Here is a 24,384-nt window from a genome sequence, read left to right on the forward strand (position 1 = left end):
TTTCACATTAAAAATGGACTTTTCAGAAGGGATGCTCTCGTCCCTGGCTGCTGCTGAAACCTGGGATGGCAGAGGGTGTTGCAGTGGGGCTGCTGAATGCCTGTGAAGACTAAGGGGATGCTGCTTTACACCTCCTGTGGGGAGGAGGGACGGATCCTGGCCAGCAGGTGCCTTTTTGCAGGTGCAGGTGATGAGATTTGGCTGAAAAGGACCTGCCACACTTCAGGGACCGGGGCTGCTTCCCTCTGCCGTAATCCTTGGCCTTGCCAAATGTCCCCATTACTGCCCACTGCCGGCTGGCTAAACCAACCCACGGCGATTACACCCCATGCTAATCCCCAGCCAGGACTTTCCCTGCCCGCCCATCCCCAAGCTCTCAGGCCTCCTACACATCCTGTGTCGCAACAGGGCACAAAATCCAGCTTGAATTTCTTCTTCTTCCCACCCGGGAAGCTTCCAGCAGTCAAAACAGCAGCCACAGCCTGGGCAATAACACTTCACTTCTGATATTTTCCAGCCTATTAATCTCCAAGTCATTTAAATAGTAGCCCGAAAGGTGCGGGTAATCAATGTTAATTAGAGTTGAAAGATCAGCGACTTTCTTAGATGAGGTCCTGCCTGGATTATTTTGGTGCCAATCAATAGCATCTTGGAGCTCACTCAGGCTCTCTCCTCACCTTTGTTTCAACTGCTCATTGATTTTGGGGCAGGCAACCTGTGGAGGAAGCGAGGGGCCTTGCAGAGCTAGGTTTGCAATTCAGGAGCCACTTCTGAAAAGTCAGATTTTTTTGTTTTCGACTTTATTTTTCCCCTCCTCTAAATCACAGGTCTTGATTCCTTCTGTTCTGTCTCTGGCCATCTCCAGGTAGTGTGGGAATACCCCAGGGTGCTGCGAATGGGTGTTAAAATGGTTTTGATAGTTTGCTCATTTTGTTTTTGTGGGTTTTTTTTTGTTTGTTTTGTTGTTTTTTTTTTTGTTGGTTGGTTGGTGGTTTTTTTTAGGTTTTGTTTGTTTGCTTGCTTCTTGCTTGGGTTTTTTGGCTGGTTGGTGTGGGTTTTTTTGTTTGGTTGGTTTTTTGGGTTTGTTTGTTTTTTTGTTTTCAGTTTGTGTTTTTTGTTTTGTTTTGTTTTGTTTCGTTTTGTCTGGCAGGATGGGGCTGCAGAGTGTGCATCATCTCAGCCTTGGGCACAGAAAAGAGTTGCCTGTCTGTCTGACCTACCCCTCCCTCTGCACAACCCTCCATCCCTTCATCTTTTGCTCCATCTCTCCATTCCCTCCCTGCCTCCCTCCTTCCCTCTCCTATCCGTCCACCTCCCATTCCATTCCCTCCCTCCCTGCCTCCTACCCTCCCTCTCTCCCACCCTCTCTCCCAGCTGACTCCTGGAGAGCTGAGGTCTCCCCAGCAGATGTCTGGGGACTCTCCCTTTAGGATAGAAGCCCAGAAAATGGAATAAAAAAAGATTTCCCTTTTCTCCTTTGGGAAGCTTCCAACACTGCTTTGGAAAGCTGATGAAATTGCACCAGTGCCACTCATGTCCATTCCTGGGTGACACCTGCATGGCTTGGGGACAGCTTCAGGGGCCATGGTATGGGCAGTTGAGGGTCTCAGGAAGGGTAATTATGCCTGTTTGTGAGGTGGGGAATGTTCATCCCTTGAGGAGGCAGCAAGAAGTGCCCAGGGTGGCTGTACCCTCTGGGGCACCCCCCAGTGTCACCATCTGTCCCCCGTGGCCTTGGGGCTGGAGGCTGGAAGGCTCCAGGGTTCTTCTGGGCTGCATCCTTAGGAGTGTGAGGGGCTGTTTAAATTATGGGGGGGTGGATTTATCCTGAGAGCTTTGCTGCAAGGGCCAGGTGGCTCCATAGGGTCCTGGCACCCTGCTGCTGGGTTGCTTAGGAGTGCTGAGGGGGCACCCAGCAGAACCCTTGTAGTGGAAGTTGGTTCCACGTCAGTCCCAAAGCCTGTGGCATCTACCACTGGGAGCACCAGTGGGATGTCCTGCTTATTCCTTCCAGCCTGCACTGCCACTGCCTCGTGGCATGTGTGGTCCTTGTGCCATTAATTCTCTTGCCACTGGGTGTTGTCCAGATGACAGCCTCTGTGTCCACTCGGGTTGTCACAGCCTGGGCTGCATCCACACAGTCTCAGCCAGCTCGTGGGTGCACACGGGAGCCACGGGTAACCCAGAGAGCCTGTGAGCTGTGGGGGATGCTGTGGGGAGACCCGTGTGCCTTGCATGCTCCTTGCACGTGTCCTGCATGTTCTTTGTGTTTGCCTTGCAAGCTCCTTATGCACTTGTTGCTCTGTTCTTACATGTTCCCTGCAAGCCCTGTGCATGCTCCTTCAGCACTCCATGCACCATGCTTGGGTGTTCCACACTTCTTGCATGCTCCTTGCACACTTTTTGCCTCCTTCTTGCACACTCCTTTCACACTTCTTGACCCATTTTTTGTGTTCATTGCATGCTGCTTCCACACTCCTTGCATGGGCCTTGCATGCTCCTTACAACCGTGCTGTCAGGCTTGCTTGGGCTTGGGCTCATGCCTACCCCAAGCTGGCCCACCCAACATACCCTCTGAGCTGTCATTAGGGTGTTAGAGCCCCATCATTCTGAATTAATCTGGGATTCATCACGCTAGTGGGGTGGTGCAATTAATTTATTTGGTATTAATATGGATGAAATATGTACTGTCCTTCCAGGGGAAAATCATCCAGCCTATAAGCATTAGTTAAAAGAACCATTAAAATCAAACCTTCCTCAGCTCCATTAGTCCTCTCTTTCAGACTGAAGAAGATGAAGCCCTGTGGTGTGAAGTGTCACCTGTAATTAGGCTGATTGCTGGTTGAAACCCTACCCTGTCTCGTGGTCCACCCCCATCTCCTCCAAAGCCCACCTCGCTGGGGAGGGGGGGGAAGACTTAGGGTCACCTGCTTCTCCTTGCAGGCGTTTTGGGACCAAATGCACGGCATGCCAGCAGGGCATCCCCCCGACCCAGGTGGTCCGCAAAGCCCAGGATTTCGTCTACCACCTCCACTGCTTCGCCTGCATCATCTGCAGCCGGCAGCTGGCCACCGGGGACGAGTTCTACCTGATGGAGGACGGGCGGCTGGTCTGCAAGGAGGACTACGAGACGGCCAAGCAGAACGGTAGGCATCCCAAAAAGGGGCTGCGAGGGGGGATGTCACCCCGAGGGATAGCCATGGGTGGTGTCACCTCCGGAAAGAGGTCACTGTGGGGCAGCCGGTTTCGGTGAGCTTTGTCCCCCCGCCGTGGGCTGCTGGTTTGGGGTTGCTCACTCTGCTGAGGTCGGGGCTGGCTCCGGTTCCTTCTCTTGCAGATGACTCTGAGGCGGGCGCTAAGCGGCCCCGCACCACCATCACGGCCAAGCAGCTGGAGACGCTGAAGAACGCCTACAAAAACTCCCCCAAGCCCGCCCGACACGTGCGGGAGCAGCTCTCCTCTGAGACCGGGCTCGACATGCGGGTGGTGCAGGTAAGGCCATGCAAATGCCCCTCTCCACCCTGCCCCTGGAGGAGGGGGACCCCTGGGGTACAAGGGTGTCCCTGACCTGGAGGAGGGGGGACGTGGGGGACCCCTGGGGCGCAGGGGTGTCCCTGACCTGGAGGAGGGGGAACGTGGGGGACCCCTGGGGCGCAGGGGTGTCCCTGACCTGGAGGAGGGGGGACGTGGGGGACCCCTGGGGCGCAGGGGTGTCCCTGACCTGGAGGAGGGGGGACGTGGGGGACCCCTGGGGCGCAGGGGTGTCCCTGACCTGGAGAAGGGGGGACGTGGGGGACCCCTGGGGCGCAGGGGTGTCCCTGACCTGGAGGAAGGGGGCGTGGGGGACCCCTGGGGCGCAGGGGTGTCCCTGACCTGGAGGAGGGGGACGTGGGGGACCCCTGGGGCGCAGGGATGTCAGGATCCTGGGTTATGGGGGCTGCAGGAGTGATGGGTTGCAGTGGGTAGAGAGATGCCAGGGTTATTGGTGTGTCATGGATGCAAGGCAGCTGGGTTGCAGGGTGCATGGGACGTGAACTGCAGGGTGCTGGGGTGCAGGGGTTGGGGCTGTATCTGTACTGGGCTGCTGGGTTGCTGGACTGCAGCGTTGCAGGGCAGCAGTGCTGGTGCACCAGGCTGCCGGCCTGATGGGTGCCTGAAGTGCCTGGGTGTTGGGGTGCCAGGCTGCTGTCATGTGGGGCTGCAGGGTGCTGGGTGGCAGGGGCACAGGGGTGCGGTGTGCTGGGGTGTTAGGGGTGCCAGGATGTTGGCTTGCAGGGTTGCTGGTGTGCTGGGCGGCAGAGGTGCTGGCGTGCAGGGTGCCCCATCGGCGTCTTCATCTCTCCCCAGGTGTGGTTCCAGAACCGCCGGGCCAAGGAGAAGCGGCTGAAGAAGGACGCGGGGCGGCACCGCTGGGGACAGTTCTACAAGAGCGTCAAGCGGAGCCGCGGGGGGAGCAAACTGGAGAAGGAGAGCTCGGCCGAAGACTGCGGCGTCAGCGACAGCGAGCTCAGCTTCCGAGGTGAGGAGGGGACCGTCGCGAGGCCGGGGTCTGGGGGTATTCCCCCTGTGCTGACCTCCCCGCTCTGCTCTCCCCCTTCTCCCTAGCAGACGACCAGATCCTCTCCGACCTCGGCCACACCAACAGGGTTTACGGCACGGTGGGGGACGTGGCGGGCGGACAGTTGCTGAACGGCAGCTTCTCCATGGAGGGGACGGGACAGTCATACCAGGACTTGCGGGACGGCAGCCCCTACGGCCTCCCCCAGTCGCCCTCCTCCATCTCTTCCCTGCCGGCCCACCCCCCCTTGCTCAACGGGCTGGACTACGCCATGGACGGCAGCCTGGGGCTGGTGGCCCACGGGGGGCAGGGGGTGAGTCAGACGCTGCGGGCCATGGCTGGGGGGGGGCCCACCTCCGACATCTCCACCGGGAGCAGCGTCGGGTACCCAGACTTTCCCACCAGCCCGGCCTCTTGGCTGGACGACATGGATCACCCCCCTTTCTAAGCGACGCTTGCCCCCGCCCTGACACCCCCCCCTCGTTCCCCCTCGCCCCAGCCCACAAGCGCAGCACCGGGGGCACCCACCGGCAGTCGATCCTCCCGGGATTTCCGATGGGAATCGGTCCCGGAGGGCTGGAGGGAGGCACGGGGCGGGGGGGCAAGTGGTGGCATCGGGGGTGGCTGTGCCTGGGGTGGGGGGCACGGATGCCTTTGGGTGTAAGCACAAGAGCGGCGTCAGGGCGCGGGATGCTGGGCGAGGACCCTTGCGCGGGGCTGGGACACGGCGGGGTGACAGCGACAGCAGGAGGGAAGGACAATCAGGGATGGCAGCGCCTGTCCCGGCCCCCGCGCCGGCCCCGCACCGCTCCTGCCGAGCACCGCTGTTTTCAAGAATTATTTTTCGATACGGAGTTGAAACGCTACTCGGCGCTGCCCGGAGCCTCAGCGGAAAGAAAAGTCTATATTGTAGAAGGGTTTATTTTATTGTGGCCGGGGCCGTTGCCCGCTGCCTGGGGACCACTCTGCCCTCTCCGGGTGCGGTGGGAGCGGAGCTGGCTGCAGGGATTTATATCCGGGGGTGCAGGAGGGCCTGCGGGTTTGGCCTCGGTCGTGCAGTGGGGAGGAATTAAAAAAGAAAAAACAACCAAACTAAGCCTGCAGCCCGAGGTGGGTGATGGCCAAGCTGGGCTGCGGTGAGGCCGGCCAGGGCGCTGGGGGCTGGCATATGGAAAGAAACACCCACAAGTGCTGGGGAAAGGTGAGTGGGAGAAAAGGGAAGCGTTTACTCTGATGAAAGTGTTGAAAAACTTCCCCAAAAACCAAAGGGGAAAAAGGGCATTTTGTCGGGTGAAGAAGCACCTGCTTGCTGGGGACCAGGGAGGATGGTGGGGCAAGACCCTTGGCATTGGCCACTCATCTCCAGTGCCAGGGGACTGAGGACAGGTGCAGGCAGCTGGGGAGGATCGGGATGGTTTTGGGACAGCCTGTGAGCCCCGTGGGTCTGCTCCTGGCCAGGCCCACCCAGCACCAGCCCCCACCTCAAAGCCCACATCCCCAGGCTTGTGCCAGCCACCTGCCCATCTTCCCCCTGCAGAGCCTGCGGAGGCTTCAAAAGGGAGAAAAAAACATAAAAGTGGAAAAAAAAAAACAAACCCACAAAAGGAAGCACATCACTGGTATGTCCCTGTCCCTCCTTGCCCCCCCCCTCCTCACGGTACACTGGTGCTTCAGGAATTGCCCCAGTTGCACTCACATAACTCCCCACCACCACCTTGGGTGCTGCTTTGTGCCAAGCCCTGGGGGTGGCTGGCAGGGAGGTGGGGAACGGGATGTTCTCCATCCCCCTTTGACAAGGCCAAATGCCTCCTCCCTTTGCTCTGTAAATTTTGTACAGTTCCAGAAAGTGAGAGTCTTGTTTCCTGGGGAAAAGGAAAAAAAAAACCCACCACAAAAAGGTAACAATAAAAAGGAAAGTCACAGAATAAAACCTTATTTATTGCCATGTCTTTGGGGAAGGAATGCCCTTCCCCCCCACCCCCAAACTTCCCTGAATTTGGGCCCAGGGCGTTGCTTTTGTACCCTGCCTTCTGTGCGTTGGCATGAGATGTGTATGGTCACCCCTCCTCCTGGGGGGGAAGCGATGTCAAATAAACTCGGGATGCTTGTTAGCACCTGCTGCCTTTGGGAATTTCTTCCTCTACTTCCCCACTGTCATCTACTTGGAGTTGGGATCCCCCGAGTCTTCTCCAGATGGAGGAGCTGGGATCCCCAGATGGGGACAAGTAACAGTGGTCATCATGCCCTGTCAGGTAATTTTTTTTGGGGGGGGATGGGGAAGTGGGTGGGTTTGGGGTGGGCATTTCCACTCCTGCTGCATGACACCCTAAGATGCCATCACCATCACCCCTCTGTGCCACCCCAGCACCTGCCAGGCAAAGGTGAGATGGAAAAGCCATGCCAAGGGGTGGGGGCAGGCCCCTCCGTGGGCACTGGTGCATTGGCTTTTCCTGTGTTTTAATCATTTTAACATTTAATGCGTCTCAATTAAAGTTATTTCCTGAAGTAGATGCCAAGCTTAGCTCGAATGCACATTAACCACTTTCTGTATCAGTAGTTAAAGGCACCAAGGGATTTAAACAGCAATCCGCAAGGCTGATGGGGAAAGGTTTGGCTGAATAAAGCAGATTATAAACAATAATATATGCCTTTGCGTTTGTTTTTCGCCTGCCTCGCCTCCCCTCCCTGTTTTTGTTTTTTTTTTTTAATTTTTATTTTATTTTTGGAAAGGCTCCAACCTTATGAACAGACCTAAAGTGCTATAAACATCTCCAGGGCTGAGTGCTCAGCCCCAAATGTGCTCTCTGAAAGCACAGACACAGCAGCTACTGCTTTTCATCTCTGCTTTAAGAGAGGCTTTTTTTTTTTTTTTTTTTTTTTTTTTTTTTATTACCCATCACGCCAAACAGTAGCTGTGTGTTACAGCACTGCACAAGGGTGTCCTCACTTGTCCCTAACCTTGATGCCACCACATCTCCACCCACAGATGCAAGGCACATATTTTATTTTTGCCATCCTGGCTCCAGCTAGGCAGGCAGTTTCTTTGGGAGGAGCACAGAGAGCAAGCATCAGACTCAGGTTTTTTTTTAGACTTCAGAAAAGACCCTGAAGGAGCTTTTTGTTTTAAAATTATGGAGACCCCCACCACAGCTCCCCAGCCCATCAGACCCCTCCAATATTAAGTTAATGGGAAATAAGTTGACTTGGTCAATACAAGGGCTTGTTATCTTGCCCCAAGCCATGTTGAACCCATCACTATGAGCCAGGCTGTGCTGGTGCTTCAGCTGCTGGCAGCCTTCAAGCCAGTTCAGCAAAACTCCCATCAGCATCACCAAGAGCTGCAACCACTGTGAGGGACCAAACCCCACATCTGCCTGCAGCCCAGCCAATGTTCCCACTGTTTTCCCCAAGGCTAGATGCACACTGCAAAGAGGACCCCAGGGCAAGCAGCTTCCCATCACGGTGATGGAGATGTCCTGCACTCCCCCAGGCTGTGCACAGGCCAGTGGGGATCCCAACCAGGATGCAGAAAGCCTGGCACCCATCCCACCCACTTTGGGACCCAAGGTATTGCCACAGATTTCCCGTTTTTCTGGGCGTTTGGGCAACTTAGAGGACCATGAAGTGTCCAATAAGGTGAATGAAGGTTTACGTTGTTGCCACACACAACCCCAGGCCTGAACAAGCCACCCCAGCAGCCAGAACACAGTAGGAGGACCTGGAGCTGCTGACAGAGGGGGATTTTAATGCCTTTTAATTTAGCAAAGTGGTTGTGAGACATGGTGAAAGTTCTCTCAGCTTGGAGAGGCTGGTTAACCATAAAGCACTTGTCTTACATGTTAGGTGAGAGCTAGAGGGACAGACAGACAGATGTACAACCCCACCAGCTTTTGGAAACCTCTCTCCCCAGGACAAGAGCTTGAGCAGAGCTTTCCAAGGGCTCCGACAGCTCTTGAGCTGCCTCCCATCCCAAAATTGCCTGGAATAAAGCCACTCCCTGCAAGACAAACACTCAGAGACTCTGTCCCAACACTGTGCTTTTATTTATAGCATTTTGTTTGGACCCAGGGGAAAAAAACCCAAACAAACCAAAACTCAATTTGAACCAGAGAGATGAGGGTCTCACCTGGCTCAGAGAGTCCTCCCCAGAGAGGAGCCAACTGGTCAGCACAGGCTGTTCTGGCCAGGCATCCAATGCAGTACTTGTGTTTACCAGAACAGTACCAGGATCCTTCTCCAGACCCTCTCTCTCCTCCCTCTCTCCCGCCCCCCTACAAATACTTATAAATGTGACAGCATGCATAAAACCCTGTTCCCATACTGGCCAGCCAGCCCCTCGTGCTGGAGAGCCCACTCAGACCCTGTGCTCTACAAACTGCCCTTGGGGAACCCTTCAGGAGGGCAGCAGGGAAGGAGAAGGGTGGGATCCGGAGCTTGTGTCCCTGTCAGATCTTCCCAGCACTGTGCTGCTGCAGAGCACAAGTGATGGCTTTGCAGTCTGTCACCTCCTCGGGCAGGCAGCCCTCCTGGTCCCGCAGCGTGGGGTCAGCTCCTGACTTCAGCAGCAGCTCCACCACATCCAGAAACTCGCAGGCGGCGGCTGCGGGGGGGAGAGAAGGAAAAGGTCGGTGCGGGGATCCTGAGCCGAGGTGTCGGCAATGGGCGGTCCCGGAGCTGCGCCGGAGCTGGCGACTTCCCACGCCTGTGTCCCAGAGGCAGGAATCGCTGCCTCAGCACCTGGCCCGGCCGAGAAGATAATTTTTCAGGGCAGTGTTTGGTACTCAATGTATCGCTTACCTTTGGATGTAAAAGTGCAAAAGAAAGAGAAAAGCCAGAGTGAAAGCACTGAGAAGTCAGCAGCTCTGATGAGGTGCTACTGCTGCAACCATGGCTCCAGAGACCTCAGACCAGGGGCTGGAGAACCAGGGTGCCCCAGAGCAGCTTGGATAATGCTCCTTTGCCTCCAGGACTGGAGAAAGACCCCCGGGAAGAGTCTCAGTGCTACTGCAAGCACTTCAGAGAGCCCCAAAGGGTGGCCTGGGAACGCCTTCCCTGCCTGCTTTTCTACCTAGAATTTATCGTGGTTTTGTAATTTTTAACATGCTTATAAACCCCTGACCTTCACCTGCCCCCTGAGCCAACCCAGGGCCCTGAAGGCAGCATGTCCCAGACAGGACATTGTCAGCACTGCCTCTCTCCCAGCTTTCATCCCTCACTACAGCAAATTCAGGTGGTTTTTAGCTTCTGCCTGGCCTCTCCCTGAACACTGGCTTGGGGGGATGTGCCCGTGCCCAGGGACAGCCAGTTAAGACACTCCACTGTTATATCTCATCCTTAGCTCCACTACCAACTATTTCCTCAACCCAGGTTTACTCTGCCAAGATAGAACCAAGTTTGCCCAGAGCTCTTCCTTGTCCTGAAGATAGCCTGGCATAATTGTATGTTAGGTGATTTCACACTCTAACTGATCAACTCCTCTTTTTTTGCTATTAAGTGTAGTAATAAGAACACCTTTTGCATTACTACACAGCCTCCCGCTGACCTAAAGGGACAAGCAGCAACTTTTAATTAAAATAAATTTGATGTGGTTCAAGCTAACGCTGAAAAAGATTAAAAAAAAAAAAATAAACGGGGGGAAAAGGGGTTGCTGAGGAAGAAGGTGGGGGAGTGGGTGAGGCTGAGGTCCCAGAGCATCCCTGTGGAAAGCTGACTTCCAGGGGTGCCAAGGAAGCTACAGCGGCAGCTCCCGGGGATGGGGAGGTGGTGGGAAGGTGGCTGCCTTGTCATGAGGCACTGGTGGACACAGCCAGGGCTGGAGACATCCCGAGGGATGAGCACAGCTGCTGGATTTATCACACCCTGGGACCCCTGATTTGTCAAGGGCCGGAGAGGCAACCCTGACACCAGCACGGGTGAAGATGAATTTCCATTCAGAGCAGTTTGCCCTCCGACTCCATTAATCCTCAGGGTTCAGATGATGAATTTCCTTTTTTTTTTTTCTTTTCTTCTTTTTTTCTTTTTTATTATTTATTTTCCCTCCAGCATCCCCTCCCACTGCCCTGCCACCGCAGAGCTGAACAGATGGTGCTTTGCAGGGAAGCCAGAGCACCCGTGAGGATACAGAGCCTGCCCACCCTGTGGCCACGTGGCCACGAGAGCTCAGAGAAGCCTTGATTTCCTCTGGGAGAGGCAGCAGCAATGATTCCGGTATTCCCGGTGGGATGGATGGATGGATGGAGAGGAGCTGAAGACTAACAGGCTGTTCAGCAGGGAGACCATGCTTGGACCCCTCTCCAGGGCCTGGCAGTGGGTCCCAGTCTGTGCTGGTGCCTTTGGACCGTGCTGGCCTCCACTTAACCTCCGATTAAACCCGGGGTCGGCACCAATCGGAAGAGGGAGGATTTATAACCCACGGCAGGATGCAGCTCCGCACCGGCTGTAATCAGGAGAGCTGTCACCACAAGGACAGCTGTCAGGCCATGCTGCTCATAAAAAGGGGTGGAGGCACCCTAAAAGCAGTGGCTGTCTCACTGGCCTGGCTCGTGGGGTTTAACCCTTCCCTGAACAGCCTCTAAGAAAAAGGGAGGCCCTGCAATGGCACCACCGGAGACAATTTTCATACCAGCTCTTGCTCCTCTCTGCTGCAATCAGTGGCATTTTTCAGTGAGTTCCAGTTTCAGGACAATAGCCACTTGAATCAAAACCATTCACTCATTTAATGAGCTGTTTTCAAGATCAGGGTGATTTATGACCAGACCAGCAGCAATGGTGGGTCAGGGACTTTTGTGCCAGTAACCAGGAGAGGCTTCCCCAAAGATGACATACAGGGAGGAGAGCTGGGATAATACTCAAGGTAAAGAAAAAAACCTTAACACTTAAAACATCAATGAAAGAAACCCTGTATAAATGTCCATACTGAAACATCTGAGCTGTGGCAATCAGAGAAATAATTTCTGAAATAATGTTAATTAAATAATTTATGGTTGTTTGTGCGATGAGCTGGTCAGAGAAAGAGGCAAAGTGGCACCAAGTGCTGGTGCTCTGTGACACAGCAGCACCGAGCAACAGATTTGCTCAGATCAGCACAGAATTATAAGAATTTGAAAAATAAAGTATCCTACAGGAAAGATCACCTGGGGAGAAATCACACATTATTGTAATTGCAGTCTCGGCTCAAGTGCCCTGGAATCTGATAGTTTAGATCCAGATCCAAATGTGGAGCCTTGGCCTGGCAGTCTGCAGAGCAACTCTGCCATCCTGCTGATGTCTTTGTGGAGAGCTCATAAGAGGGAAAGGCACAAACACTTCAGAATGACAAGGATGCTCTTAATTACACAGTGACAGGCACCAAGAGGGTACAAAAAAATAACTGGGTACGTCTTAATTTTGGAAAAAAATTATGATGAAGATTAAATGGATATCTTTTTCCTATTCCTTGCACATCAGCACTGCCTGTGTCACTTTAGCCTCCACTTTTCTCATTTGGAGACAGAACAACCTTTCAATTAAAGACTGTTATAAAATTGCATATCTAATTAGCATGTCATTCTGGGAGGGACACAAACTGCAACTTCACTCTGCTGCCTTTGGTAGTAGAGAAGCTGCTGCTCTGTCAGCTGCAATTGAACAAGTTTCTCACTAGGACATGTGGAGGAAAAGGCCACCTTGCTTTAACCTGACCTTCCTCTCAACCCCCAGATGGCTGAGGGACTCAGCATCCTCCAACCAGAGCCATCCCTGGGTCTGCAGGTAGCACAAATCCATCTGGGAGACACAGACAGGTGCATGGGACAAACTCTGTGGAAAGTGCATCATGGACTGGAGGAAAAGGAAGGCTTTAAGGTGAGATTTGCAGAGGAGAAGGAAGGGAGGACAGCAGTCTTCCTCACTGCTTCTCACAGGGCTCCTACTCACACCACTCTAGGATGTGCCACTGGAGGTAGCTGCTGGTTAATCAAATCCAGCTTCCCTGCTGGTATTTCTGCTGAAATTTGTACATAGAACATTTACTCCAGCTGCAAATATATCCTGTTAAGAGGGAAAAACCAAGGTGAAGAGCAGCTTACCATAATGAAGTGCAGTCTGGCCTTCCCCATCCTGAAAGAGAGGTACAGAGACATAATTTTAGAGATATAGATAACGCTGTGGGGGATGCAAGAAAATCCCAGTTTTAAATAAATAAGCTGAATCACAGTAGTATTTTAATTGACTGGATAAACAGCTCAGGACACCCTGCTACCTGGCAGTTTAGCTTTGAATCTTCATCCACCATCAATCCATATTGATGGAAAATCAGTATCTATCCACCTGTAACAGTGTGTGGATCATGTCACAATCTGAGTATAATTCAGTTCACAGCATTATCACTTCCAGCCCATAAAAATGAAGGATTTCAGCCCTGCAGTCTTATTTTGGGACCCTCACTGATCCTGATGCTTTAGTGCAAGATGCTTCTGTGCAAGCCTAGCCTTGGCCAGGTACTTGAGAGAAGGATAGAGCAGCAGGATGCTGGCACAGCTCAGCACACTGCACTCTACAAGACAAGGGAGAACACTGGGGGAAAAAAAAAAATCCCACTTTTCTTCCAGCTGAATAAATCTTAGCTCCTTGCTCTTTAGATTCAGGTCTGGACAAAGGCAGACCTAAAGCCAAGTAATTTCTGCTGGCTGCTGGTATCCTGGCAGTAAGAGGGTGAGCAAAGGGCTATGCAGAGCACTAGGGAATGAGCTGGCTGCTGAACTCAACCTTGTGAAACACCTGCAGTGTAAGGGCAAAGCAAACTGTATGCCTTGAAGACACGGGCACAGAGGTCCCTCTTCCAGCTAACACACATGCCAATGCATTATCTCCAATGGTTTGGGAAGCACAACCCCTCCCCAGTCTTGGCAAGCATTGGCAGGGCTTTGCTGGTGAGCAGTTGGTGGCTGTGTAGCACATCCCAGCACCACATCGTGCCACAACCTCATCCTGCCACAGGGACAGGTGAAATAACAGAAGGAAAGAATTACCAGCCCCTTGGCTTTCACTGCCCCACAAGGATTAGCCTCTAATGCAGGCCTTTGCCTCCTTAATTTATTTGCATCTCTTTATGGAGACTTAAGTTTTTAATTACCATCATCTTCGGGATTAAGGTGCAAATTCCACAGCCTGCTGTGGATTCTGGAGCAGGCGACAGGGAAAAGAAGAACAGGAACACAGGTAGGAGTCCCACCCATGGTTATTTTGGGAAGTCTGGTTTCCCAGCTTGTTTGTTAGTAGCCCTGTTCAGCTGAGGCACGAGGGAGGACTTGTGTTACGTGGTGGAAGGTGCCACACTTTGCTCTGGGACACTGCACCAACACAACAAGCATGGGGGCCAACAAAGGCAAAAGAGAAAAACCAGATGGAGCAGGCATTTGCTGCCTGAACATCCATTCCACATCTTTGCTGGGGAAAATATGATGGGGGATATTTGCCCTTCCATGAGCTGCTGTGCCCCACCCATGGCCAACATTTGGAGGTGCCTCATGTCAGAAGCCTCTTTCTGCCCAGCTAATGGGGAGTGCAGTGCAGAGGGGTGTCATGAGAAGATGCTGCACACCAAACAATGGAGGGTACCAGGGACTGCATCCATTGATTATCCCCCACTAATAAGGGATCTGATCAGAGCCAGAGCCCCCACGTGGTTTTTAAGCAGCTTGGAGTAATGACAGGACCTCAACAAAAGAGGGAGAAGGGCTGGGCAGAAAAGGCAGGAGTGCTAGGAATGAGTTATTGGAAAGTGTTTCACATGTGTGAGTTGTCTGCAGACTGGGGGATGGGAGCCAGCATTCCATGGGAATGCTTTGCCTCAAAACTCCTCATAAGATACCTGCTTTGGCAGGGGGGCTGGACTCAATGATCTCCAGCAGTACCTTCCAATCCCTACCATGACAGGAGGTCTGCTCCAGGAATACTACAGCCTTTTGCTCCTTTTCCAAAGGCCTGTGTAAAGCTCTGCTGGTTCAGCAGCAGGTTTCAGCCCAGTGAGGATTTTCATTTCTCTCACATGTATTTTCTGGCATTTACTGCGCTAAGAAGAGAAAGCAAGTCCCAGCATATGAAACGTGTCTCTTTAATCCCACTATGATTTTAAATCAGAACTATTAATCCCACGTTATGCAAACACTGTTTACACTTTATTTACACTGGGGATTTTCCCCCTCCCCAGAGCCTGACGGATGGCCAAATGCTATTTGTTACATTTCTCAGATGCTACGCTTATTTGCTTGCATTTTCTCTGTGACAATTTTTAATCCAGGTAAATGGAAAAAAAGCTCTCGTGTGGGTCACTCAGTAAGGGCCTTGAAATGCCCTCTGAAAGCTGCTGATCTCAAGCCCTCTTTGATTTGGCTGTTTGGAGCCCCGTGGCTAATGGGAGCCCAACGTGCCCCCCAGTACAGCACCACTGAGCCTGCGGTGCAGCACGGTCACACCTGGAGACTCATCACAGATGAGCTGTGACAGTGAGGATTACAGATCCCAAGGTGGAAACTCTGTGAGGTGAATACTGCCTCCTGGGCATTGGAAATGTTTGTTTCCCAATGAAACAACCAGCTCAGAAGTGGGATTAAGATGAATTGCAGCTAGCCTTGATGCAAGGGGTAACTCCCAGCATGTGGCAGAAAGCTGCACCCTGCCCAGAGCACCAGCAAATGTTCCCTGAGGAACAGGGAGTTGCTGGTGTTTTGCTCACCTTGCTTGCAGGCAGGAGAAGCTAATTTTTCTCTGCTGAAATCCATCACAATTTTTGTTGGTTTATTTCATGCAAAGCACTGAGTTGGAGGGGGATGTTTGTCATGATTGTTTGCTTCTTCCCTCTCCAATTTAGCTTTCAGATTACAACGCTGTAAATCACACAGAGCTGCAGGTACAACAAGACCCAGAGTCCATCGATACCCACTGAAACCAATCATTTGATAACATAAAAACCTGAAGACTGTAACCAGCTATTTCCAAACTGTACCTATGGAAAGTTAGGCAATCACAGTGCTTTATCACTCCTGTGCTAAGGCAATTTAAGAGAAATTAGAGATTTTTTTTTTCCCCATGCTTCCTTCCATAGCATGACAGGAGCACAATGAGGAGGTGTTAAGTAGGGGAGCTGATTATCAGGGAACACAAAAGAAGAGATGGGCAGCTCTGGGGCCAAGGTCAAGCTCTGCTCAGTGCCAGGATGCCTTTTAATCATCATGTATTAGCTGGAATCAAGTCAATGCCACAGGTTAAAAAAGAGGTGATTGGTGAAGGAAGGAGAGGCCATTCCACACGCAAACATGAGAACACTCCATCCCCCACATGGGAGCTACTGACCAACAACAGATCCATTCCAAGCTTTCCACTTGCCTCCTAATGCCACATGCCATCCCGGGGGCCTTTTACAGCCTCCTGGCACATCTGGCCACAGCAGAATAACAGCCAAGCTGCGTGGCTGTCAGGGAGATGAGAGCATTTCCAAAAACTTCCAAACTAAAACCAAACGTCCACCTCGGCGAAACCCATCACAACAAAGATGCTACAAAATCATTCATACCTCCTACGTCCACGGTTTGTGACAGATGTCACTCAATGAAAATCCAACTACCAGTGGGTAACTTATTGGATAACAGGATTTTGTTCTGCTCCTGAGAAATTTAAGCAAGAGAAATGAGAGAAGACGGACGGAGCGCAGATGGACCAACTGTCTTATCCGTTAAGTGGTACTATGGCTCCTGCACGTCAGTTTTGTCTTAAAAGTGATAGGATTATGTCCACGTTGCCATCCCATGTTCATTCCTTGGGAATTTCTGTAGTTTTTAAAACAGTCTTAGATCAACACTGATCTTCCTGACCTGCCTCAATCATTCTCCAAGCTGCATTCAGAAACCTCTGCGAGCGCAAAGCTGGCCCTAAGGGAGGCACTGTCTCTTCCTTCACCTCTCATGTTTTATTTAGCACAAGTACAGAAAAAGGAGAAACAATCCCAAGCTGGTTACCTGGGTGATCTTTGGTCCAACTAAAGCCCATATTGGTGATGAAGCTGGGGCTGGACAACCCTTCATACCAGCTGCAAGGGTTTGTAAGGGACCCCCACGCCCCCTCGAGCTCTGGTCCACAGCGAGACCTCATCTCTGTGCCTTCAATTCCATCTCCAAGCTCAGCTCAGACACAGCCAGTGTGAAAAGCAAGACAGAAAACATACCCTAAATTCTAACACACGAGGTCTTTATTTTAAGGTATTCTTTCTGCTAATCTGTGGCACCTCCGAAGGTGAATGCTTGTTACCACTGACAGCCTCCAAATGTTGGCAGGGATCTCATGAGATAAGACTGATGAGGTGATAAGAGTGTTTAACTGCACTGGGTCCTGAGCAGCATGGATAGCCCTGAGAGAAGATAAATATTTACACTACATCTTTAGAAGGTGAGTGAATAAAAAGGGTTAGAATAATACAGCTTCTGAACAAGCACCAGTGCTTAGAAGCTGTGAATATAAATCTCTGCAGCCTCACGACACACACTCACTCAAGCCAGGGAGATGAAAAATAGCAAGAAAATACTTCCCTCCACTTTTAAAAAGGGTTTTATTTCTCATTTGTTTCCACTTTAGACTTCAATTTCCCAACAATTTACTTTAAGCTCATCATCTTCTTTTTCTCTCTCAGAAATTTTATCCCCAGGATGACTGAGGGTGAGACTGCAGCTAAAAGCAGACCAGTATTTACATGCTAATACCACCAATACCTAAAACCAGGCAGTGTGGGTTAATATAACCAGTCCAAGCTCCCCCAGATAACTCAGTGGATAGCCTCAAGACAGCCTTTATTTTCATCCACTTGCTGCTTTTTCACACAGCATCCTAGGTTTGGATGTGTACACAAATACACCTACAGTGCATGTCTGTCCAGTCCCTGCAGATGGGTGAGTGGATGGCTGTGTCTGCAAATGCTGGCACAGAGAAGACAGTTTAGTGGGAATTGGATCCTGTTCTTTTACAATCCCTACCTGAGCCCAGTGTGCTCCCACCTGCACCTACACTTTTCATTTTAATTGGAGCCTTAAACAACACCAGAGGCAGTGCAGTTTGAGAAACAAGACCATCTATCAGCTTTATCCACAGATCCTAGGAAAATGAAGCAGACCTTTATGTTTTCTCCCTATTTTTCAGCCTTTGACTTTGCTGAAGCAGAACATACTTGTGAGGGCTCACCTTCACCTGCTGTCCTAGACTCTTGTGAGACACGATGTGCATCCTTGGTGCCAGCATGAAGGCAGCAGCTCAGGCACTACCTGAGGACCAGCACTATGGGACAAAGGATACAGAGCAACCTCAATGGTCATGAGCTGCTCTTCTCTGGGGATTGCAAATAGCCCAAGCCAACAAGTGCAAGGCTTGAACATCCCATAAGCTTCGTTTTTCAATAAGTTCTTCCACCTCCCTTGCATATAGGCAGGCTTGGCAGGGACCCCTCTCTTATCAAGCTGTCCCTCTCCAAGTGTTCTCTCCTCTGTCCCTCCCTCCCACTCAGATGTTTTCTTGCCCTGTGCTGGGCAGATATCTGTAAGGATGGAAGGTGCTAGACAGACCTTTATCATCACGTCTTGGGCCTTTCTCCAGAGCCTACTGCCAGACTATCATTTGGTCTATCTTCTAAGTGCCTCACGGATAAATTAGATCTGCATAGAGAAGCAATTATTACATTTCTAATGGCATGGACCCTTACAGCACAATCTGCTACTGAAAGGCAAAGAAAATTGCATTAGCTTTTGTTTGAATCAAAATGATGATCAAGGGAAGGAGGATGCTGAAGCCCTTTAAAGCCAAGCCTCCGAGCTGGGGATCTTTCTGTCTGGGGACCTCCCTATTCATCCTTGCTGCCTGAGCTTATACTCCTCCTGCTCATTCAGGTGCACTCATCTGGAGAAGCCGAGGGTATGAAATGGATAAAATGCCCAGGACCTGCCCTCCCAAAGCCTGCATCTGCTAATGCACCCAAAGGCTGCCGGACGGAGGAGTTCAGCGTGCCAGGGCCACGCTAATCCCTCATCGCCCTCGTTTCTAACTGCTGGTGTACCTAAACTTCCAAGTGCAATTTCAATGGGATTTATCACATCTACTATCACCAGCATGCAGTGCTGCTGGCACAGATACAAACTCTCAATACCCCACGGTGGATGTGGCTGTCTTTTAATTGTGGGACAAACTCATTTCTGAATGAAATGAGTTCACGCAGCAGCATCCCCGAAACTCTCAAGGCTATTTTCCTATTGTGCATTTTCATCCCACTTTGTAGACCCTGAGCAGAGACCCACACCCTGAGCAGAGACCCACACCCTGAGCAGAGGTGTGTATTTGTACACACGTATTTATAGGCTGCTCCAAAGAATATTTGCTGCTGCTTGTTACTCTCAGCATCAGGCATCTTTCTGGTCACCAAACAAGTGTATCCCTGCAATATAAAAGCTGCAAGGAAGCTCCACAGCCCAGCGATCAAAAATGTGTTTAAGAGCCAGAGAATTGACACAGAGTCACTGAGCTGGCCTCCAACACAACCCCGGGAACAAACCCAGGCTGCAAACAGGACAACATTGCTGCGGGCAAGATGCTGAAACGCCTCTTGTCGGGTGCTTCCCTGCCCCCTCCTCCCGTAGAAGTTAGTAGCTCTTGTACTGCTTTACCACTTCAGCAGGGCTGAGGCAGATACCTGGTTATTTAAGGGGCAGGATAAATGGGCTGAGACAGCTTTCCCATCCCCAATTCACTAGGGAACGCTTGGAAATTCCACCTGACACCGGGACCGCACTGTGCTCTTAAACAATCTCCCGTCTGATCCGATTGTTCCCCGGTGGGGAGGCAGGCTGCAGCTCGCTCAAGAGTCATTGATTGGATTAACAGCCTAATTCCCAACAGATGAATAGAATACTGATGTCTTGTCAGCCCACATCATAGAAGGAAAACACAATCTGCTTCTACAGCCCCAAAATTTAACCCTTTGCTTCCTTGCTCCCCCTCCTCAGCGTGGGGATGAAGACACAGCTCCAGCACCCTCATCTCAAGACCCTACCCATTGGAATGAGAAAAGATTTATTAACCTTTGGGATGCTTTGCCTAATCGTCCACGTGCCACACGATCACACATTATTTTCTGTATGGCTGGTTCTGAAAGCAGCCCTCTTTCCATCCTTCCTGGACAGAAGACACGTATACTGGGGACCTTAATTTTCTGTTTTCTTCTCTATTTTACCACCTGCCGTTAAAGGAAACACAGTGTCCTTTGGAATAAGCGGTTGAAAATTAATTAGCTTAACGATATTTATTCTGAAATATGCAGATATTGAACGTTTTCCCAGCCTATAATTTGTTCAGGAGGACAGATCTGCCTGCAGAGGAGCATCCAGAAGGGGCACGGCTGCAATGCCCACTTCACCCAGCAGTTCTTGGCAAAGCACAGGGCAGGGGAGAGAAGCCTGGCTTCTTTGCTCTCAGAGAGCTCCTGTTCTCCTCCTCCTAATGGAGACACTAATGTTTTCTTACCTCATAGAAAGACTGTGATAAGAAATTAATTGCTACTGGTCAAATGTTCACTACTAGAGAAGCAGGACCATGTGTGCATATTAAAGAGAATTGCCAAGAACAAAATTTCTTTTATTTATGGACTCCTTGACACTGTCTACATTTATTTCCTTGTTTGGGAGACAAAAACAAATAAAAATAATCTGATTTGAAGAAATGTATTCAAACTGATCTCTTGGTTTTTTGTTTTTTTTTTTTTTTTTTTTTTTTTTTTCTCAGATCACTGGGGTCCCTAATGCTGTGGGTTTTGTTTCTCTCTATCAGCCAATTTTTATGATTTCATTTACAAAACAGGCAGACACACATGTAAATATTGACATTTTTCAGTGGCAATCCTAGAACATGCATGAATAGGGCTAAAGCACTCATGCCAGGACTGTAACCTGTATTGAGAGGTGGTCTCTGGAGTATGTCTGATCAACTGCCTCCATGGGAAAGGCTATCAACTCTTTAACTGTTTCTCCCACCTCCAAGATTCTGTGACACAGAAAGAAGGCATTTCCAGTTTCCTTAGGATTTTACAGCTCACATGCAGAGTAGAAAAATTGCCTCCACCACTCCTTAATTCTGCAAGACCAATTAGCCCAGCACTAACAAACAGGAGCGACAGCATGAAAGGATGGAGGTGCACACCTTTTTCTTTCCTTTTAACAGTACCTGCTAGAAATGACACTTTCCCAGACAGAATCATTTCACAGCAATAATACTCATTAAAAAAACACTTGCTAGGAGACTGAGTGGAAGAAACAGGCCTTCCCCCTCCTGTCTGCCAAGACATCAACCCTACAGAGAGCCCTGTCTTCAGAGAGACACAAGGTGCTTCATGTTCCCACCAGAGGCAGTGGGAGGAATCAGTGTGCATTAATGACTGAGCTGCCTTAACCCAAACAATTAACGAGAGATGCTGCATCGACGACTCAAACAATTCAATTAATGCAGTGCTGGTGCTAGTATTTTAAAGTCATTTGAATCATTAGCTCCTTTTACAATTTGAAACCATAATGTTTCATTTTCATCCCAGATGTGAATTGTTCCAGAATGGCAATAAATAAATAAGTCAAATGATCCCTGTCCTGTCAAGCCCCTGTCCTGTAATATGGCCGTGTTGTACGTCCACGAATCCAGGTTAAGGATGGGGACTGGGGCAGTTGTGCCCTGGAACCAGCAGACTGCAGGTTTTATAAATACATACAGAAATAATTAAAATCTAAGGGGTTTAGAAGGGTTAATCTCCTTTAAATAATCTCTGCCACAAAGCCTGTAAAGTCACTGCTGGCCCCGTGCCCACGCGGGACCGGCTGTCGGATCTCGGGGCAGCACGTGTGGCCGGGAGCAGGGAGATTAAGTGGCAGCACTCAGACACGCTGCTGCCCTGCATATGGCTCCCCCAGCCACTGCCCAGGGCCACGAAAAGTTGTCAGCAGCATCAGAGCCAGTGCCAGCCAGCAAGTAGAGAGGCCACTTGCTCCACCTGATTAAGGAGAGAGGAGGAAGCTTGATTAGGCGGCTAAATTTAGCAGGTTGGGTGGGAAGCAGCGGGCGCTGAGAGGGTTTCTGCCACTGCTCACTTCACCTGAGCCCTTTCTGACTTAGAGGCAAAGGCTGGCTTGTATTTATATGAAGAGATTCAGGACTTTGGAAATAACCTCTTATCCTATGGAAATTTGAACCCACAGCCCTGGGTGGCCAAGGAGAGGTTGCACTTCTAATTGTCAGCTCTAACAGCCTCAGAGCTGCCACTCTGCAGTTCAGGATGTCCTCCTCTTACAGTGTCCTTTCACAGCCAACAGCCAAGTGACCATTAGAGATAAAGAAATCCAAAAGAAAGCAGAGAAACCATCACTGCACAGGCTACAGCAGTGCCCTGGCTGGCGTGTTCCTGCCCTGAAGTGGACCACTGCCAGGGAGAAGCTGACTGCATGTGTCAACTTAAGAAGCTCCCATCTCATCACCTCCAAGGGCTGCTGTTTTTGTGGTATCCAGCAGCCTTTTAGCAGCCTCCATGAATGGTATCAGTAGTTGATTCACCATTTTTACATTTTATAAAGTATGAATCTGCTCTTTCATTTGACCATCTTGCCACCAAGTACAGCTACATATTAGACTCTGAAAACTCCACTCTCACTCTATGACTGTTGGGACTGCTCCCTGATGGAAGAAAGGAGAAATAAATAGAGAGGAAAAAGGTTTATTGGTACTGCTTAGTCACAGCTATTAATAAAGTGCCAATACTAAAATAAAAAAGGAAAAATTTCCTGGAGAAAACTGGCTCGGGACATCAAACTATACCAGTAACTGGGATTTCTCGATGGAGCCACAGTGCTATTAAAATAAAGCTGAACTAAGTACTTGCAGTTTGGTCTGTCATTACTTATTTAGTGAGATGCAAGATTGATCTTCACTTTAAATGGCTCTTTCTAAGTCTACAGGCAGTGCTTGCTCCCTCCTTGTGCTGTATAATAGAGGTGTTCCTAATGAAATTCAGAAGGAGCTGGAGGCAACCAGGGAAAACCGTGGCCAACTTTGTAGGAGACAGATTTATGTTTGGGGATGTCCTGCTTTTTGAATGAGTTATTCTGCAGAGGGCAGGAGTGATGGGTTGGCCATTCACAGGCAGTGGAACCACGGCCGAAGGTCAAGTTCTCCGGTGGTGCTCGGTCCGAGGCAAAGGCTGGGGCTGGGGCTACCCTCTCATCTGGGACCCAGCAGTTCCATCCCAGTTCCTACTAACACAGCCCAGGGAGCCTGCTGGGACCCAGACATCTGTCCCCAGCACCCAGAATTGGGACCAGTCCATTTGGCACTGGGAGGGGAGCTGGGGAAGAGCAGATGGCAGGTACAGGTTGTGGCGATCAACGTGGGGCAGAGCTGAACCAGTGACCTCGAGGTGAAAGGCTTTGCATCTCCCATTATCCATCCCCAGAGCCCCCTCTGAAGTAAGTGTTGATACATTAATCTTTCTGACAAACTGCAAATGTAACATTCCACGGGGGAATCTTTATTTTGAGCTGAAACAATGCTTAAAATCGTAAAGTTAAGGGCATGCTGGGTTTCACTCTTTCCTCAGAAATGTTCCTAATTAATGCCATTCTTTTTCTCTTCCAGCTACCAAATTCAAAGAGCACGTCATCATGCATTAGTCTCTGAGCACAGCCTCAGTGTGGATTGCTGCACTAAATAATAAACTCGTGTTTGGGTTTCCTCCTGTGCATGCTGTCCTCCTAAACAGTTTAATAACAAAGGAGTATATTTAGGAGCACTGCTGGAGTGCCTAGGTAAAGCATGTTGTGTAGGATAAATACCTCCACATCAGGACACTTTTCAAAGCCATCAGGCAGAGGGGTCAGTCTGTTATGGTTTTTTTTTTAAACTGCACAAGCTAATGCTTTAAGAGTGTCTTGATGGAATCAGGGAAATTGGATTGTCCCCCCATTTGCTGGCCTAAAACAAGCCTTTTTTTATTTATCCCATTAGAGGAACACAAGAGAAACCTTTTAAATGTCACTAAAATTTTCCCTGCATTGCAAAACCCAGTCAAAAGGGTTTTAATTTTCCCTGAGACCTCTTAAGTAATGCAGTATGTCAAGGTTTAATATATTGCATGTAAGAGACTGTATTCTGTGCTGTTTCACCAGAGCGACTCAGTAGGGTTGGTCCTGCTTGCTGGATTTGGTCCCTGCCAGCACCAAGCTGCTCAGCTGGCCCACACCACTTCAGATCAGTTCTGGTGAAACAAACAGGCAAGCAAGAAAGAGATGAGATGATGCTTCTTGTGGATCAGCCTGGGATTCCCAAAAGTTCAGCAGTGCTGGTCATTCTCCAGCAAATTTGGTCTGAGAGTTGGGGTTTTCTGGTTTTGTGAGAACCTGTAATTACACGCTTTATTTACTTATTTATAGGAGGACCAGAGAGACTTGGCAAGAGGCACTTGTGTGCATAAGGCTTCAGATTCCCCAGGAGTATTTAATATGACAAACATAAGCTGCATACCAGAGGTGGAGCCCAGGACTGGAAAGTGGCAGCACACAAAGCACTAAAGCACAGTGGCTACAGACAGCAGTGGGGTCACGTTCCCTCTGAGCTGGGCTGGTGCCCTCTCAACCCTTGCTGCCCCAATGGCTGTGGGCATTAATGCCAAATCAGCTCCTCTCAGCTCTTCCAAGCCCATCCCACTTGTCAGCCAGCCTGGAAGCTATAAATCACAATTTATCACAATTCACCACAAGTAACCTTTTGCTACTAAGCCATACTTCTAT

The 24,384-nt window shown here is 50.3% G+C and overlaps 2 protein-coding genes across 4 annotated transcripts in view; one reads left to right on the forward strand and one right to left on the reverse strand.

Annotated features, from left to right (window-relative positions):
* Positions 1-6,110, forward strand: part of LHX4 (LIM homeobox 4) — a 14,271-nt gene extending 8,161 nt beyond the window's left edge. For 2 of the 3 annotated variants that reach the window (XM_071751372.1, XM_071751371.1), the window contains 4 exons: positions 2,944-3,146; positions 3,338-3,492; positions 4,348-4,519; positions 4,609-6,110. In XM_071751372.1, coding sequence (XP_071607473.1) covers positions 2,944-3,146; positions 3,338-3,492; positions 4,348-4,519; positions 4,609-5,006 — 928 coding nt within the window. In that variant the 3' untranslated portion in view covers positions 5,007-6,110. Of the gene's footprint in view, positions 1-2,943; positions 3,147-3,337; positions 3,493-4,347; positions 4,520-4,605 lie in introns of all 3 variants that reach the window. The other variant, XM_071751370.1, reaches the window with a different exon arrangement.
* A 2,472-nt stretch (positions 6,111-8,582) lies between these two features.
* ACBD6 (acyl-CoA binding domain containing 6) overlaps positions 8,583-24,384 on the reverse strand; it is an 88,181-nt gene continuing 72,379 nt past the window's right edge. Inside the window, exons 7-8 of the mRNA XM_071751373.1 lie at positions 12,625-12,655; positions 8,583-9,158 (exon numbers count right to left, since the gene is read on the reverse strand). Coding sequence (XP_071607474.1) covers positions 9,004-9,158; positions 12,625-12,655 — 186 coding nt within the window. The 3' untranslated portion in view covers positions 8,583-9,003. The remainder of the gene's footprint in view (positions 9,159-12,624; positions 12,656-24,384) is intronic.

This window comes from Heliangelus exortis, chromosome 8 (genome assembly GCF_036169615.1).
Source record: "Heliangelus exortis chromosome 8, bHelExo1.hap1, whole genome shotgun sequence".
In the NCBI taxonomy this organism is placed as follows: domain Eukaryota; kingdom Metazoa; phylum Chordata; class Aves; order Apodiformes; family Trochilidae; genus Heliangelus; species Heliangelus exortis.